The sequence below is a fragment of the Myotis nattereri genome (assembly GCF_964212035.1).
Source record: "Myotis nattereri genome assembly, chromosome: 14".
Classification (NCBI taxonomy): domain Eukaryota; kingdom Metazoa; phylum Chordata; class Mammalia; order Chiroptera; family Vespertilionidae; genus Myotis; species Myotis nattereri.
Window position 1 is genome coordinate 61,768,010 of NC_138089.1, and position 13,930 is coordinate 61,781,939.

A 13,930-nucleotide genomic window follows, 5' to 3' on the forward strand; every position below is an offset into this window, starting at 1 on the left:
GTTGTAATATTTTACATTCCTGGCACAATGTATGAATGATGCAATATCTGCATCCCTGTCAGTATTGGGTGTTGTCTATATATATGTATGTATCGAAACATCAATGATGAGAGAGAATCACTGACTGGCTGCCTCCTGCACGCCCCCTACAGGGGCTCGAGCCTGCAGCCTGAGGGCAATTGAACTGTGACCTCCTGGTTCATAGGTTGACACAATCGCTGAGCCACACCGGCTGGGCACTATTTTTAACTTCAGCCAGTCTGTGAGGAGTGCAGTGATGTCTCATTGCAGTTTTAATGTGCATTTTGCTAACGGCTCTTTTCATAGGGGGCTGGTTTTATTGAAGGCAGCACTGCTATCTCTAACGTCGTGCCTAGTACTGTTCAGTGCAACAGTCACATCAGGGGGTTGACGTTTTTTGTTTTTGTTTTTGTTTTTTAAATATATTTTATTGAGTTTCCACAGAGAGGAAGGGAGAGAGATAGAGAGACTTAGAAACATCGATGAGAGAGAAACATCGATCAGCCGCCTCCTGCGCACTCCCTACTGGGGATGTGCCCGCAACCCAGGCACATGCCCCCGACCGGAATCGAACCCGGGACCCCTCAGTCCGCAGGCCAACGCTCTACCCACTGGGCCAAACCGGCCTCGGCAAGGGGTTGACGTTTTTGTTGTTGTTTTTCCCCACTGTTGCTAGGAGGTTAAGTCGGTTCTACTTTTCTTTTTTTATTTATTCTTTATTGTTTAAACTATTCCGTGTCTCCTCCTGCCCCACTGACCTGTCCCTGCCCGCCCCTGCCCCGCCCGGCACAGGCCTCGCCCCCGGCTGTCTGGTCCCTGCGTCTTGCTCAGCTGCCTGCCAGTCCTGGGGTTGCCCCGCCCCGCCTTCCCGAGGTTGGACGGTCTCCTCCATGCTTCCGGTCTCCGGATCTATTTTGTTCATCAGTGTATGTCGTTCATTCGATTCCACAGGTGAGTGAGGTCATGGGTACTGACCTTCCTCCGACGGGCTTCTCCCGGCCCATCTGTCCGTCTGTCCGTCCGACGGCGCTGCGAGTGGGAAGAGCGCGTTCTTTTTCGCAGCCGCGTCGTATTCCATCCGCAGCGGCACCGCCGGTTTCAGTCCACTCGTCACCGGTGGGCACCCGGCTGCGTCCAGCTCTTAGCGACTGTGCGTTGCGGCCATGACGGCCTTGAAGTCTTTACTGCGAACAAGCCGGGGAGGGAAGCGCGAGAAAGGTCTCAGCGGAGCGCAGCCGGCGCTGTGGGGGCCTCAGCGGGAACGGGCTCTGACCCCGAGATGACCCCACGCACGCACGTATGCACGCACACGCACACGCACGCACATACGCACGCGGCGCGCCCCGGTTCCGCCAACACCAGGGCGAGGGGCGAGGGGCGCAGCAGAGGGGCTGCGGGCGGGGCCCATGCCGTTACCGGGCGGCCTGGGCGGCACCTGCGCCCTGGGCCTCCTGGTCCTGCTCCTGCTGCGGCAGCCCCGGCTCCCGGAGGCCCGGCCGGGCGGGGCGGGGGGGCCCGCACCCTCACCTGCCCCCTCGGGGGGCGGCCGCCAGCACCCCGGGGCGGGCCCGCGGGAGTTGCCACCTGTAGGCGCTCAGGGGCCCTCCGAGGCCCCCGGGTCCCCCCATTTGGCGGCGTCGACCCCAGGGGGCTCTGATGCCCAGGAAACGGCGGCGGCCCCACTGACACCGACGCCGCCCGCCAAGGATGACAGGGTGACGCCGCCCGTCGCTCCAGGTGATGCTGCTGGGCCGCCCCGCGCAGAGACCAGCGGTGCTGGGGCCGGGGCGGGCGGGGCGGGCGCCGGCGGGCGGCGTGGCCCTTCAGTGCGCCCTCCTCGCCTGCTCCAGGCTGCGGCCACCAGACCATGCGGATCGTGGGCGGGAGGCCTGCGGCGGAGCGGCAGTGGCCCTGGCAGGTGAGCCTGCAGATCAAGGACGAGCACGTGTGCGGGGGCTCCCTCATTGCCAACCGCTGGGTGTTGACCGCCGCCCACTGCATCTTCGGGTGAGTGTTCCAGGCCCCGGCCGCCTCCTGGCCGGCGATGCCGTGCGGCCCGAGCCAGCCCTGGCCCCTCCCCGGGCTTTCTCTTCAGGTTGTGGTCAGAGGCAGGTGGTGCTAGGGCCCTTGGGAGCCTGGACCGTCCAGATCCAAAACCAGGTTCAAAGCCGCTGCTTGAAGCCAGTGCTGGTTAGCCTTCACCGCGGCCAGAAGGGGGAGACGGCAGTGGGGGCAGTGCGGGCAGAGACTCCCCTGGGGGGGTGCTGACGCGGGTGGGTGTAGTAGACCCATTTGGCTAGATCAGTGGTCTGAACTCTGATGAGCCCAGAAAGGCCTGCAGAGCTTGTTAAATACAGATGGCCTGTCCCCAACCCGAGAAGTTGTGATTCAGGACTTTGCATTTCTGACACGTTCCCACGTGATATTGATGCTGCTCATCCGAGGACCAGACTTTGAGAACCCCTGGATGGAGTGGCTGGGGCTGGGGAAGGGGTGCGGTGTGGAGGGAGGGAAGTGGCTGATGGCTGGCGTTGGAGATAGGACGGGGCTGGGAAGAACCCAGACCGTGTGGAAGGGACTGGGACCATCAGGGTCTCTCTGCAGCTTCCTGGATTACACGGTGAAGGTCGGAGGCATCCACGTGCATCACGCCTCCAAAATGGCAGTCAGAGTCCCAGTGCGAGACATCGTCATCCACCAAGATTTCAGCACTTTCAAGACGATCGAGAACGACATTGCACTGGTTCTGCTCGAGTTCCCTGTGAATTACTCCACCCACATCCAGCCGGTGTGCTTCCCCGAGAAGACTTTCATGGTGCAAACAGATACCGACTGCTGGGTGACTGGGTGGGGAAAACTACATGAAAAAGGTGAGACTGTGAAGCCAATTCAGGCCCGGGGAGGGGTGCCCTGGGGTTGAAGCCAAAGGGAGACCAGGGAGGCAGTTCTCTAGCAAGAGAGTAAGGGAGGAGGGTACGTTGATGGGGTTGCACATTTCTATTAATAGGTCAGGACCCTGGGTGACAAGCAAGGTGGGTTTTAGCTCAGGTGGGTTTTGTCTGCTAATCGGAGCCGCCCCAACTGGAAGTACTTGCCTCGGTGCTTGGGGAGTTTTCAGTGAGAAGAGGCCTTAGAGATGCCTCTCAGTGACATTGCAGGGCCTCCTGCCCCTGGGAGAGCTGGGTTGGCACTTCCTGATGCAAGTCTGTGGTCCTGCTCCAAGTGAAAGAAAGTCCTGATGTCTGGACACCTGTCGCGATTCCTAATGGCACTCAGGGTGACAGGTGCTTGGCTTGATTTCTCAGGCTGGTAAGGCCTCGCCTCTTCCGGTCCTGATCAGCACTTCCTTCTCCCGTCTTGGTTTTGATGCTTACCTCCTCCTCTCCCCATGTCACCTTTGGGTCTCCTTTCCTGCAGTGTCCAGTGGGGACAATATCCACTGCCCTAAGAGGGTGTCTGTGTGTGAACACACTCTGTGGAACCCAGAGTGGGTGCCACTAAGCGGACCCCCTTGTCCGATATTATCTTTCCAGATCCTAAGGAGGCTGCCCCCGAATTGCTCCAGGAGGCTGAGCTAAAAATCATTCGCCATGAGAAGTGTAATGAGATCTTGAAGAAAAAGTTGGGAACCAGGTTTGACGTAGTCAGGGAAGGGTGTGTCTGTGGTTACAACGAACTCGGAAAGGATTCCTGCCAGGTCAGTCCACGACCCTTTGCTGCCTCGGCCCTGGGGTTGTCCCCTGGGGTTCTTCATCACAGGCAGTAGGACCTGCATCGCCTGCCAGCCCCTCCATTCACTCTCCATTCAAATGAAGGGGATTCAGCGGGACACGCTGCAGGGGCTTTGCCCGGCTGGCCTGACCCTGACCCAGCCTTTCAGTAAAGAGGAGAGGATGCTGCCTGGAGGGGGGCAGGGAGGAGGGGGGTCCAGGCAGGACACACCAGTGAGACGGGTCACATGTTGTGAGCCCCTTCTGTGTGACAGGCAATGCATTAGGTAAGGGCTTTAATCGTTATTGTTGTCTCAGAGTATGTACATTTTCTCTGTTGATAGTCAATATTTTCTGGGCACAGTTTTTGAGTATGTTCACAAATTTTCAACTTGTAAATCTCTCAGAAACCTGGGCTGGGGGCGCCCCACGTGTGTCCAGTGCCTTGCAGGCAGCCAGCCGGCTCTGATGTTGGTCTTTCATTCCTCCATTTGTCTCTCTTTCTCTCTCTCTCTCTCCAGGGAGATTCTGGGGGCCCCCTGGTCTGTGAATTTAATAACACCTGGGTCCAGGTGGGGATTGTGAGCTGGGGCATCGGCTGTGGCCGCAAAGGATATCCTGGAGTTTACACAGAAGTTAGTTTCTTCAAGGACTGGGTCATTGATCAGATGAGTCAGGCTTCTTCTCAAGACTCAGCAGTCCTCCCCACCCTGCCCCTGTGTCTGGTGCTGTCCCTGGGCGTCTTGGTGACCTTGTGACCACAGGCTTGCTCCCTCCTGTTTCTGAGTCTCCCTCGAGGCCTCTCCTCCCATCTCCCTCTCCTCAGTGCCCGCCCCTCACATTCCCGTTGGGACCCACTGGCTCTGAGGAGCCACGTAACAGAGAGGAGAAGTGAGACTGGAGTCCCCGAAAGTGTCCTGCCTGGTGCTCCAGTCCCGGGCCCCGGCCCCGCCTACACCTGCTGGGAGGGAGGCTGAAACCATCCAGCTCCGGGGCCAGCTGGCCTGCTCAGGAGAAAGGTGTCGCATGGACGTGTCGGAGAAGGTCTACCGAGGAAGAGACGCCATCAGCGCTGGACACCGTCAGACCCAGTGGTTTCAGGCTCTTGCCTGATAACTGTCAAACCAGTCAGCTTGGTGATCGTCCAGAGAGAGCGAGCGAGGTGCCACCCTGCGTGGTGTGATTTCCACAGGACTCGGTTGTCTGTGGTGGGGAGAAGTTCCCTGCACCCCATATGGATCCACCTGTGAGTGCCAGCCTCTGCCACGTCAGCCTCCTGGGTCAACCCGGTCTCGGAACCCCCTCCCGCAGTGCCCTGGTGGCCATATCCAGGCTCACCCCATGTTGTGTCGAGACAGGAAGGAGTGCCGAGATTTCTGACTTCAGTCGAATAAATGTTTGGAGAATGTCTTGTGTGTTCTGAAGCTCTGCTGTCCTGGACTTTGTGGGCTAATGTAGATGTACGTGATTTACATATTGATGATGAATATAAATGATGAGATTGAAGCTTTCTGTCTCATAAGGTAGTCGTACTTTACACAGGCCATTCAGGTTGCATATTTAAGAAACTATTCATTATGTTTAATTTTAACATTGATTTCAGTATTTTGCTTTTTTTTTTTTAACAGAAGTATCTTTGGGAATTGTTTAGAATTATACATTTTTAGCATTCTGTTTCTTATTCATGAAAACACAAAGGATTAGTCTCTAATCAGTTTTATGATGCAAAATATGAATGCTCTCTGGATAACTACTGACATGGGAACGGCTGATTTCCCACTAGCCGACATTTAAATATACATATATACATATTTTTATTGGTTTCCGAGAGGAAGGGAGAGGAGAGAGAGAATCACTGGTCTGCTGCCTCCTGCACGCTCCTTACTGGGGATCAAGCCCGCAACCTGGGCATGCGCCCTGACTTGGAATCGAACCGTGACCTCCAGGTTCATAGGTCGATGCTTAACCACTGAGCAACACTAGCCAGGCACCCACTAGCTGACATTTATATGCTGAAGGTATATTGTTACTTCAATAGAATCTGAAACACATTGATTTTGTTAAAAGATGCCTCCAGTCAATGGCACACACATTTGTTTAATGAAATGAGCACCATCATACTTGTACATTGCTGAGCAGATTGGGGTTTTTGATGCAAACAGACTAGCAGACTTTATATTTTGTGAGTTTTATTCTCTGAAGTAAAGAAGCTTTTGAAATGATAGTGTTTTTGATCTTCCGCAATTCTTTATCGATAGATCCTTATACTTGCTTATTTAAAAAAGACAGTGTTGTGGTTTTGACTTAAAGTTTTAAGCATAAAAAGAATTAGAGTGGCCAAAACCGGTTTGGCTCAGTGGATAGAGCGTCAGCCTGCGGACTGAAAGGTCCCGGGTTCGATTCCAGTCAAGGCCATGTACCTTGGTTGCGGGCACATCCCCAGTAGGAGATGTGCAGGAGGCAGCTGATCGATGTTTCTCTCTCATCGATGTTTCTAGCTATCTCCCTTCCTCTCTGTAAAAAATCAATAAAATATATTAAAAAAAAAAGAATTAGAGTGAAGAGAGTCATTGTGTTTGGATCTAGTTCTTTGTCCTCATTCCAGGGCCCAGTGGTCCAGAGTCTCTGCCTCGCTCTGGCCACTCCCTCCGGGTCTCCTGACCCTGCTGTCCGGCCCAGGTTTCCCTCAGGGCTTCAGAGGGCGGCCTGTGCCCAGGAAGGCTGGGTGGGACAGAGCTGGCATCAAACCCAGTCTCTTAATGCGGATCCAAGCAGCTGCTTTAAGGAGCCACTGAATAGTCATCGGTTAAAAGTCAGCTGACGCTCTTGTTCCCATAGCCTGGTCAGCAGGTAGCTTTTCTCCTTCTCATGGCTCCACTCGGCTGTGGTTTGTGCTTTCCCGGCATCCGAATTCCCTGCAGGGCTGGTTACAATACAGACCCCGGGTTCCCCCCCAGAGTTCCCAGGCCTGCGGGTCTGGGCGGGGCTGAGAAGGTGCCTCTCCACCTAGTTGACAAGTAGTGCTGCTGCCGCCCTGGGGACCACGCTCCACACAGGGACACAGGCCCCCTCTACCCACCTGTTGGTGGGCACCCATCTGCACCCCCTTAGCTGTGGTCCCCAAAGCTGGGCCATCCACACTGGACAAGAGAAACAGAGATCTCGGTCTCCCAATCTCCACCACACCAGCGATTCAAGGACAGCGTCCTTCCAGACACCGTGGGAGCTTTCCAGATTCCCAAGATAAACTGGGTAAGTCCCATGCACCCAGCACAGGGACCAGGGTGCAGCCGGGGCTGGGGGACAGAAGCCGTCCCTGGTCCAGGGATCACCAGCCAGGCTCTGGGGGCGCTGTCACCAATTTAAGGCACTTGCGGGCGCTGTGGTGGGGCTGGCCATCTGGGGGCAATCTGGGGTCCAGGGCTCCGAGGTCGCCTTCCAGGAACTGGAGCGGGGGTGGGGGTGGGGGTGGGGGTGCTGGGGCTCCGGGGGCGCCCTCCTCCCTCCTCCCCCTCCTCCTCCTCCTCCTCCCTCCTCCCCTCCCCCTCCTCCTTCTCCACCTCCTCTCCCCCCCTCCCCCTCGCGGTATGGGGAGGGTGGCTCGCGCCTGGGGATCCGGCAGGTAACGTGCTGGAGGCGCCTCGTGCGCATGGGGTGCCTTTGCGCGTCTCACTCTGCGGGTGCCGCCTGCGGGCTCATGGCCGCCTCACTGCGGGGCCTCCGCGCTGGTCCTGGAGGCCTGAGCCTCCTCTTCCTGCTGCTGCCGCTGAGCCGGGGTGAGGTGACCATCCCCGCTTCTTCCCCACCCCCCTCTCCCCTCCTCCCTCCGCTCCTCACCCCCCAACCCCCCTGGAGGCCCTGACCAGCCTTCTGGGCTTCTGGGACCCCCCACACAGTCACCTCTCCTCCACTACCCCCCCCCCACCTCCCAGCGATGCCAACCCCCTGCCCTCTCTGGCCTCCTCCCCCAGCCCCCGCTGGGCCTGCAGCCTCCTGGGGACCCCCGACTTTTCTCCCGGGGGGTCAGCCGCTTCTGTCTGCTGGCAGCGTGGACCTTCGTGGCTGAGACCCCAGCCACCCACTCTCAGCATCCCCAGCCTCCCTCTCTCGTCGCCCCAGGCAGCTGGGCACCGGGGTACCCCACCTGGGCATGGGGTCTGGCCGGCACAGACTCAAGGTCTCCATGTGACAGAATATTCCACAATTCATCCGCAACCCGACCCTCTTTCCCCACCCAGCGCGCCCACCCGGGCTGCCTCCTTCCTCAGTGGACGCAGCCCTGGGTGGTCTCCCCTCCGCAGGTGAAACAGAGTCAAAGGCGGTTTCCTGGAACCAGATGGAGGGGAGGGGAAGGGGGCACTTGATGCATCGGGAGCAGCAATGACTGAGAGTTAGGGTTCTTCTCGCAGGTGCAGCGGGGTCTCCCTGTCCCCAGGTGCCCACCGGGGGCTGGCATGACTGGTGCAGGCGCAGACACCGTGGTTTGGGGAGTGCCCAACGAGAAACTTTAATTTGAAACATTAATTTTCAATCGAAGTTACATCCAATATTATTTTGTACCAGTTCCAGGCGGACAGTGCAGCAGTAGACTGTCATGTCCTATACAGACATTTCCACCTGGCACCACACCCAGGGACTACCAGAGCACTGACTTCCCTCTGCGGTCTCTGTGACTCTTCTGTAACTACAGCTTGTACTTGTTAAACCCTTCACCCTTTCCCCCAAGAGGCTTCAATCACATGCAGGGGAGGCTCAGAAGCAACAGAAGGAAGGTCTCAGCTCTCTCCCTCAGCACCACCTCCTGCTCCTCTCGTCCCTCCCAGCCGCCCATGTGCTCATCCCCGATGGATTGCTGTTCCCTAAGGTGCTGTCGGCCTCTCCCTGCTGCTGGCGGTGAGCTGCCATCTCCTATATGTGATGCTGCCCAGCGTGTGGCCGAGCACCCACCTGCTGGCGCCTCCGCCTGGACAGCCGAGAGCCGTCTCAGCTGCGGGAAGCCCTCCTCCTCCTGCAGATTGGGCATCCTCACTCTCTCCTCTGACTCAGAGGATGGCAGCCACTCGTCTCTAGAATCAGAGATGGGGAGGGGGTCATCCTGGACCTGGCCATGTCCCCAAGTCCCCCCTCTGCTCACCATGTCGGTTCTCACACTCCGTCTTCACTCAGACTCCACATTTCTTGCCTGGTTTCTGCAGCGCCTCTGGTGGGGCCTGGCTGCCCTCAGTCTTGTCACCTTCCTACCGTTCTCTTCGCTGCCTTCACAAGACCAGCGGCCCACGTCCCATCTTCACTGGCCTCTTCCTCCCGGACTCTGCTCCCCTGGCTGCCTTTCTTGCCATCACAGGCCTTGCCCGTTATCCTCCAGAGCTCGGGCCTGCACCACGGTGTTGCCTTTGTAAGGAATGTCATCGTCACTTCTCATCCGTGGCTTCCCTTCTCTCTAAGACCCGGCACAATGACCCCTCTTGCCAGAGCCTCTCTGTCCACGGCTTCTTCGGGGCTCCCCTGACATCTGTGGCTTCGTCCCTGCATCGACCTCCTCGGGGGATTGCATTTACTTGTTCCCCTGCTGGCCGCGTGGCCCTGGAGGGCAAGTGCAGCGTGTACCTGCCTGATGACCGGTGTCCTACAGCTCGGGGCTCCGGGCTGGGAACGAGTGGGAGATGAGAAATACTGGTGAATGAATAAATGCACTCATTCATGAAAACACCCCTCTTCGCTCTCTTCATCTCTGCCCCTTTTCTCCAGGTGACAGAGAAGACACCAAATCAGGTGGGTAGGCTGAGCCCTGCTGCAGGAGAGCCTCCGCTCCTGGGGGCGGGGGGCGGGGGGGGGTTCTGAAGAGGGTCACCTGTGGCTAGTGTTTCTGGGCCTGAAGGAAGCAGGCACGTAGTGGGAGGGGCCTGCTTTCCAAAGGCCAGCTGTGCTGCCGGGACATACAGACCTGCCGGTGGGAGGAAAGAGCGTCCCTGTGGGACACAGGGCCTCTGCCTCCAGCCCAGGCTGCATCCGACAGGGGAGGTGCCCCTCTGCTGCACAGAAACCTCCTGGTTCCAAATGGTTCCTTTCACATAAGGACCTCGGGGCCCGTGGCAGTGCCCGCAGAACCAGCTCTTCTGGGTCTCCCTGCCTTTTCCTGATGCTTCACGGGTGGGGGCTGGTGTATCCTGCTTGTTCATGGGCCCCTATTGCCCTGACTGTCCTGAATTATTTGATTGACTGATTAAGTTATTCCTGTTTATGTCTGTGCTCCACTCCTATTCCCTCTCTCTCTTTTTTTAAATGTATTTTATTGATTTTTTACAGAGAGGAAGGGAGAGGGATAGAGAGTTAGAAACATCGATCAGCTGCCCCCTGCATACTCCCCACTGGGGATGTGCCCACAACCAAGGTACATGCCCTTGACTGGAATCGAACCTGGGACCCTTGAGTCCGCACGCCAACGCTCTATCCGCTGAGCCAAACCGGTCAGGGCCTATTCCCTCTCTTTACGCTCTTTCCAACCTTTTTAAAATATATGTATTTTTACTGATTTCAGAGAGGAACAGAGAGAGAGAGAGAGAGAGAGAGAGAGAGAGAGAGAGAGAATCATTGATTGGCTGCCTCCTGCATGCCGCTTACTGGGGATCGAGCCCACAACCTGGACATGTGCCTTTGTCCGGAATTGAATCTGGGACCCTTCAGTCCACAGGCCGATGCTCTATCCACTGAGCCAAACCAGCCAGGGCATTTGTGTACGTTTTTTGTGTATATATAATCCTTCAACAACTTACTCTCACAGTCAGTGACTTTTCTCTACCCAGCACACCCAACAGAAAATACATTCTTCGTGTCCCCCCGTGCTGTCGCTATCTCGATGCGTTTCATGTCTGTCACTGTCATTTTCTGCTGGCGCAGCGCTGTGAGCGGCCACTGCCCTTCTCTCCTATCTCTGAAATGGGAACAAGCCCTGGGTTTACGGCCTGGTGCACATGCCCCGGGGCATCTTGGTTGCGGTCCTTCCGATCCTCCTCTGGGTGGTCACTGCATCTCCTCGGCATCTTGTTCTTAAAGTTTGTGGCAAGCCCTGGTGGCCGGAGGACAATGACATGAGCCGCCACTGGCCCTGGGAGGTGAGCGTCCGTGTGGAAGATGAGCACGTGTGTGGAGGGGCCCTCATTGACCACAGATGGGTGGTGACTGCTGCCCACTGCATCAAAGGGTGAGTGCGGCCCGCGTCGGGGGCCCGGAGACCCGGGGCTGCAACAGGCCCTGTGTGGCTTTCTCGCTTCCTCTGAAGCAACATGAATGGGGAGGTAGGGGGCGTGGGAAGGAGTGCCCAGACAGGGGGACCTCACAGGGAGCCAGGGACTGAGCTGAGACGGGAGCCCCAAGCAACGAAGACCGTGTGCTAAGTAGGGCAACAAACTCAGTATGGCACCCCACTCCTAATGCATGAAAACATACATGTAGCCCAACCTCTGTACACACAACACAGAGACCAGGCCACCTTGAATCAACTTGAATGATGGATGGGGAGGCAGCCGGATCTCTGGCCCCAAGGGCCTCCAGGCTGGATCCGCTGGACGCCTGCTAAGGGAGGGGTCTTGGGTGGAGGTAGGAGCAGGTGTCCTGGGGACCCTGACACCTACCAGGTGGGGCTCTGTGTCCCCTGTAGCACCAAAGAGTACTCCGTGACTCTCGGCACCGCTCAGCTGAAGCCCACGAACCCCAGAATGGCCGTCTCGATCCAGGTGAAGGACATCATCATGCACCCCAAGTTCTGGGGCCGGACCTTCACCATAGGCGACGTCGCCCTCCTGCAGTTGCACACTCCCGTCGTCTTCAGCAAGTACGTGCAGCCCATCTGCCTCCCGGAGCCCACCTTCGACCTGAAGGTGGGGATGCAGTGCTGGGTGACCGGCTGGAGCCAGGCCAAGCTGCGCTACTTAGGTGAGCAGGAGGGGGTTGGGGTTGGGGGTCCCACAGAGGCTGCAGCAGTTCCTCCTGGGGCCTTGCCTGCCTGGCCCCCTCACAGGGCATCTCAGGGAACTCATGGCCGTGACCTCCGGCCCCTGGTCCTTAATGTGTTAAGACTGCTTCTCACGTGGGCACTGCTGCCCGTTGCCGTGGGCCCTCAGTCAGGCCCAGCCTATCAGAAGCTCAGACTCAGGGAGCCACACATTCGCTCACTCATGTGTTCACTTGACGAACTTCAAGCATCTGCCACACGCTGAGCCTTGGCAATGGGAGCACATGCCCTGCCCCCAGGGAGCTCACCCGAGTGGAGGGTGACAGGGAAAGACTTGTTAGGTGATCATTTATTAAAAAGGATATTTTTGTATTGATTTCAGAGATAGGAAGGGAGAGGGAGAGAGAGAGAAACATCCATGATGAGAGAGAATCATTGGTCGGCTGCCTCCTGCACGCCCCACACTGGGGATCGAGCCTGCAACCCAGGCATGTGCCCTGCTGGGAATTGAACCATGACCTCCTGGTTCAAGGGTCCACGCTGAACTCCTGAGCCCCACCTGCCGGGTTTGTCAGGTGATTTTTTAAAAAAATATATTTTATTGATTTTTTACAGAGGACGGGAGAGGGATAGAGAGTTAGAAACAACGATGAGAGAGAAACATCGATCAGCCGCCTCCTGCACACTCCCCACTGGGGATGTGCCCGCAACCCAGGCATATGCCCTTGACCGGAATCGAACCTGGGACCCTTGAGTCCGCAGGCTGATGCTCTATCCACTGAGCCAAACCGGTTAGAGCTTGTCAGGGGATCTTGAGCTCCAGCTGAGAGGAGTGTGGGGTGAGCTCTGGGTGGAGGGTCTGCCTGAGCTACCTCTAGGAGTGAGCTTCATTCAGGTGGCGGAGGGCACAGCCGGGGCCAGGCTCAGGCTGGAGAGCAGCAGCATGTGGCTGGCTCTCAGCTTGTCCCTGTGACTTGGACTGCACCTGCTTGGGGCAGAGACGACAGCTTCCCAGAGAGACACGGGCTTGCCAGACCTGGGCCTCTCGGCAGGGGGAGGGCCAGGAAAGGAGGCCGTGGAAGTGCTAAGGGGTGGGCGGGCTGAGTCCCCAGGATGGAGGTGACAGGACCCTGGGAAATGGCCAGGGCTGGGTGGAGTGAGGGGTTAATCCTCGCCCTTCTGGGCTCTTCGGCAGCCAACTCCACACTGACCCCAGAGCTGCAGGAGGCGGAGGTGTTTATCATGGACAACAAGAGGTGTGACCAGATTTACCGGAAAGAGTACCCCATCTCCCACATCCTCCCCCTTATCTTGGGGGACATGATCTGTGCCACCAATTATAGAGAAAACCTGTGCAATGTGAGTTTGGGAAGGTTCTGAGGGCTCTCCTGTTGGGAAGGACTCCCTGGTGAGGGGAAGGTCCCCAGGGAGGGGTTAGCTTGGCCTCCCTCTGTCACCATCCCTAGGCAGGGCTCTGCTCCCATCCCTCTTTCCCTGTGACTTTGATTTTGCCTAATATTCTGGGGCAGGTCCCCAACTCTGGCGCTGAAGCAGGACCCTGGGTAGTGAGATACTGAAGGAAGCGAAAGGATCTTCCAAGTGGAACTCTGAGTGGGCGTTCTGGGTCCCCTGATTCCTGGTCCCAGCTAGGCCCAGAGCCTCCGTCACGCCTCTCTCTTTGCCTAGGGGGACTCTGGGGGCCCATTGGCTTGCGAAGTGGAGGACAGGTGGATTCTGGCTGGGGTGATGTCCTGGGAAAAGGCCTGTGCCAAAGCACAGAACCCAGGTGTGTACACACGCGTCACCAAATACAGCAAATGGATCAAGAACCAAATGAGCAACAGGGCTCTCTCAGGCCCCTGCACCTCCGTCTGGCTCCTTCTCCTGACCTGGCTGCTGCCTCTCCAGATGGGCCCCTGATCTCCCCCTCCAGAACGGGGCCAGATCAAGGTTAGACCAAGGCCATGTGTTCCTATTCAACAAGAGTCAAGGTGGGGACTGCGTGGCCCCTGGGAGGCCTGGTCCTGCTTGGGCATCCCATAGGGAGGGACGTGGTGGATGACAAGGCCTTGGCTGACCAGGAGAAGGGGCATGTGGCCTTGAGGGCTCTGGAATTGGGGCCCAGAACAGTAGGGATTAAATTTGTGCCAATGTAAGCTGATTCTGTTCTCTTTTCTGGGTGGCCCTGGTTGTTAGGGGCGGGTGGGTGGGAGGGCAGGGTCTCCTGGAATTAATTCCACCAGGTGGC

The 13,930-nt window shown here is 57.4% G+C and overlaps 2 protein-coding genes across 2 annotated transcripts; both read left to right on the forward strand.

Moving 5' to 3' along the window:
* Nucleotides 1–1,427: 1,427 nt before the first annotated feature.
* Nucleotides 1,428–4,489, forward strand: LOC308529670 (serine protease 44-like; the record flags this gene model as incomplete). The annotated part of the gene is made up of 5 exons (XM_081105901.1): nucleotides 1,428–1,744; nucleotides 1,786–2,028; nucleotides 2,626–2,891; nucleotides 3,555–3,718; nucleotides 4,253–4,489. 5 exons carry the CDS (start codon nucleotides 1,428–1,430, stop codon nucleotides 4,487–4,489), a joined length of 1,227 nt encoding a protein of 408 aa, XP_080962027.1.
* Nucleotides 4,490–7,428: 2,939 nt separating this feature from the next.
* Nucleotides 7,429–13,602, forward strand: LOC308529671 (putative serine protease 45; the record flags this gene model as incomplete). The annotated part of the gene is made up of 6 exons (XM_081105902.1): nucleotides 7,429–7,507; nucleotides 9,480–9,503; nucleotides 10,785–10,932; nucleotides 11,389–11,663; nucleotides 12,878–13,041; nucleotides 13,369–13,602. 6 exons carry the CDS (start codon nucleotides 7,429–7,431, stop codon nucleotides 13,600–13,602), a joined length of 924 nt encoding a protein of 307 aa, XP_080962028.1.
* Between the last annotated feature and the right edge of the window lie 328 nt (nucleotides 13,603–13,930).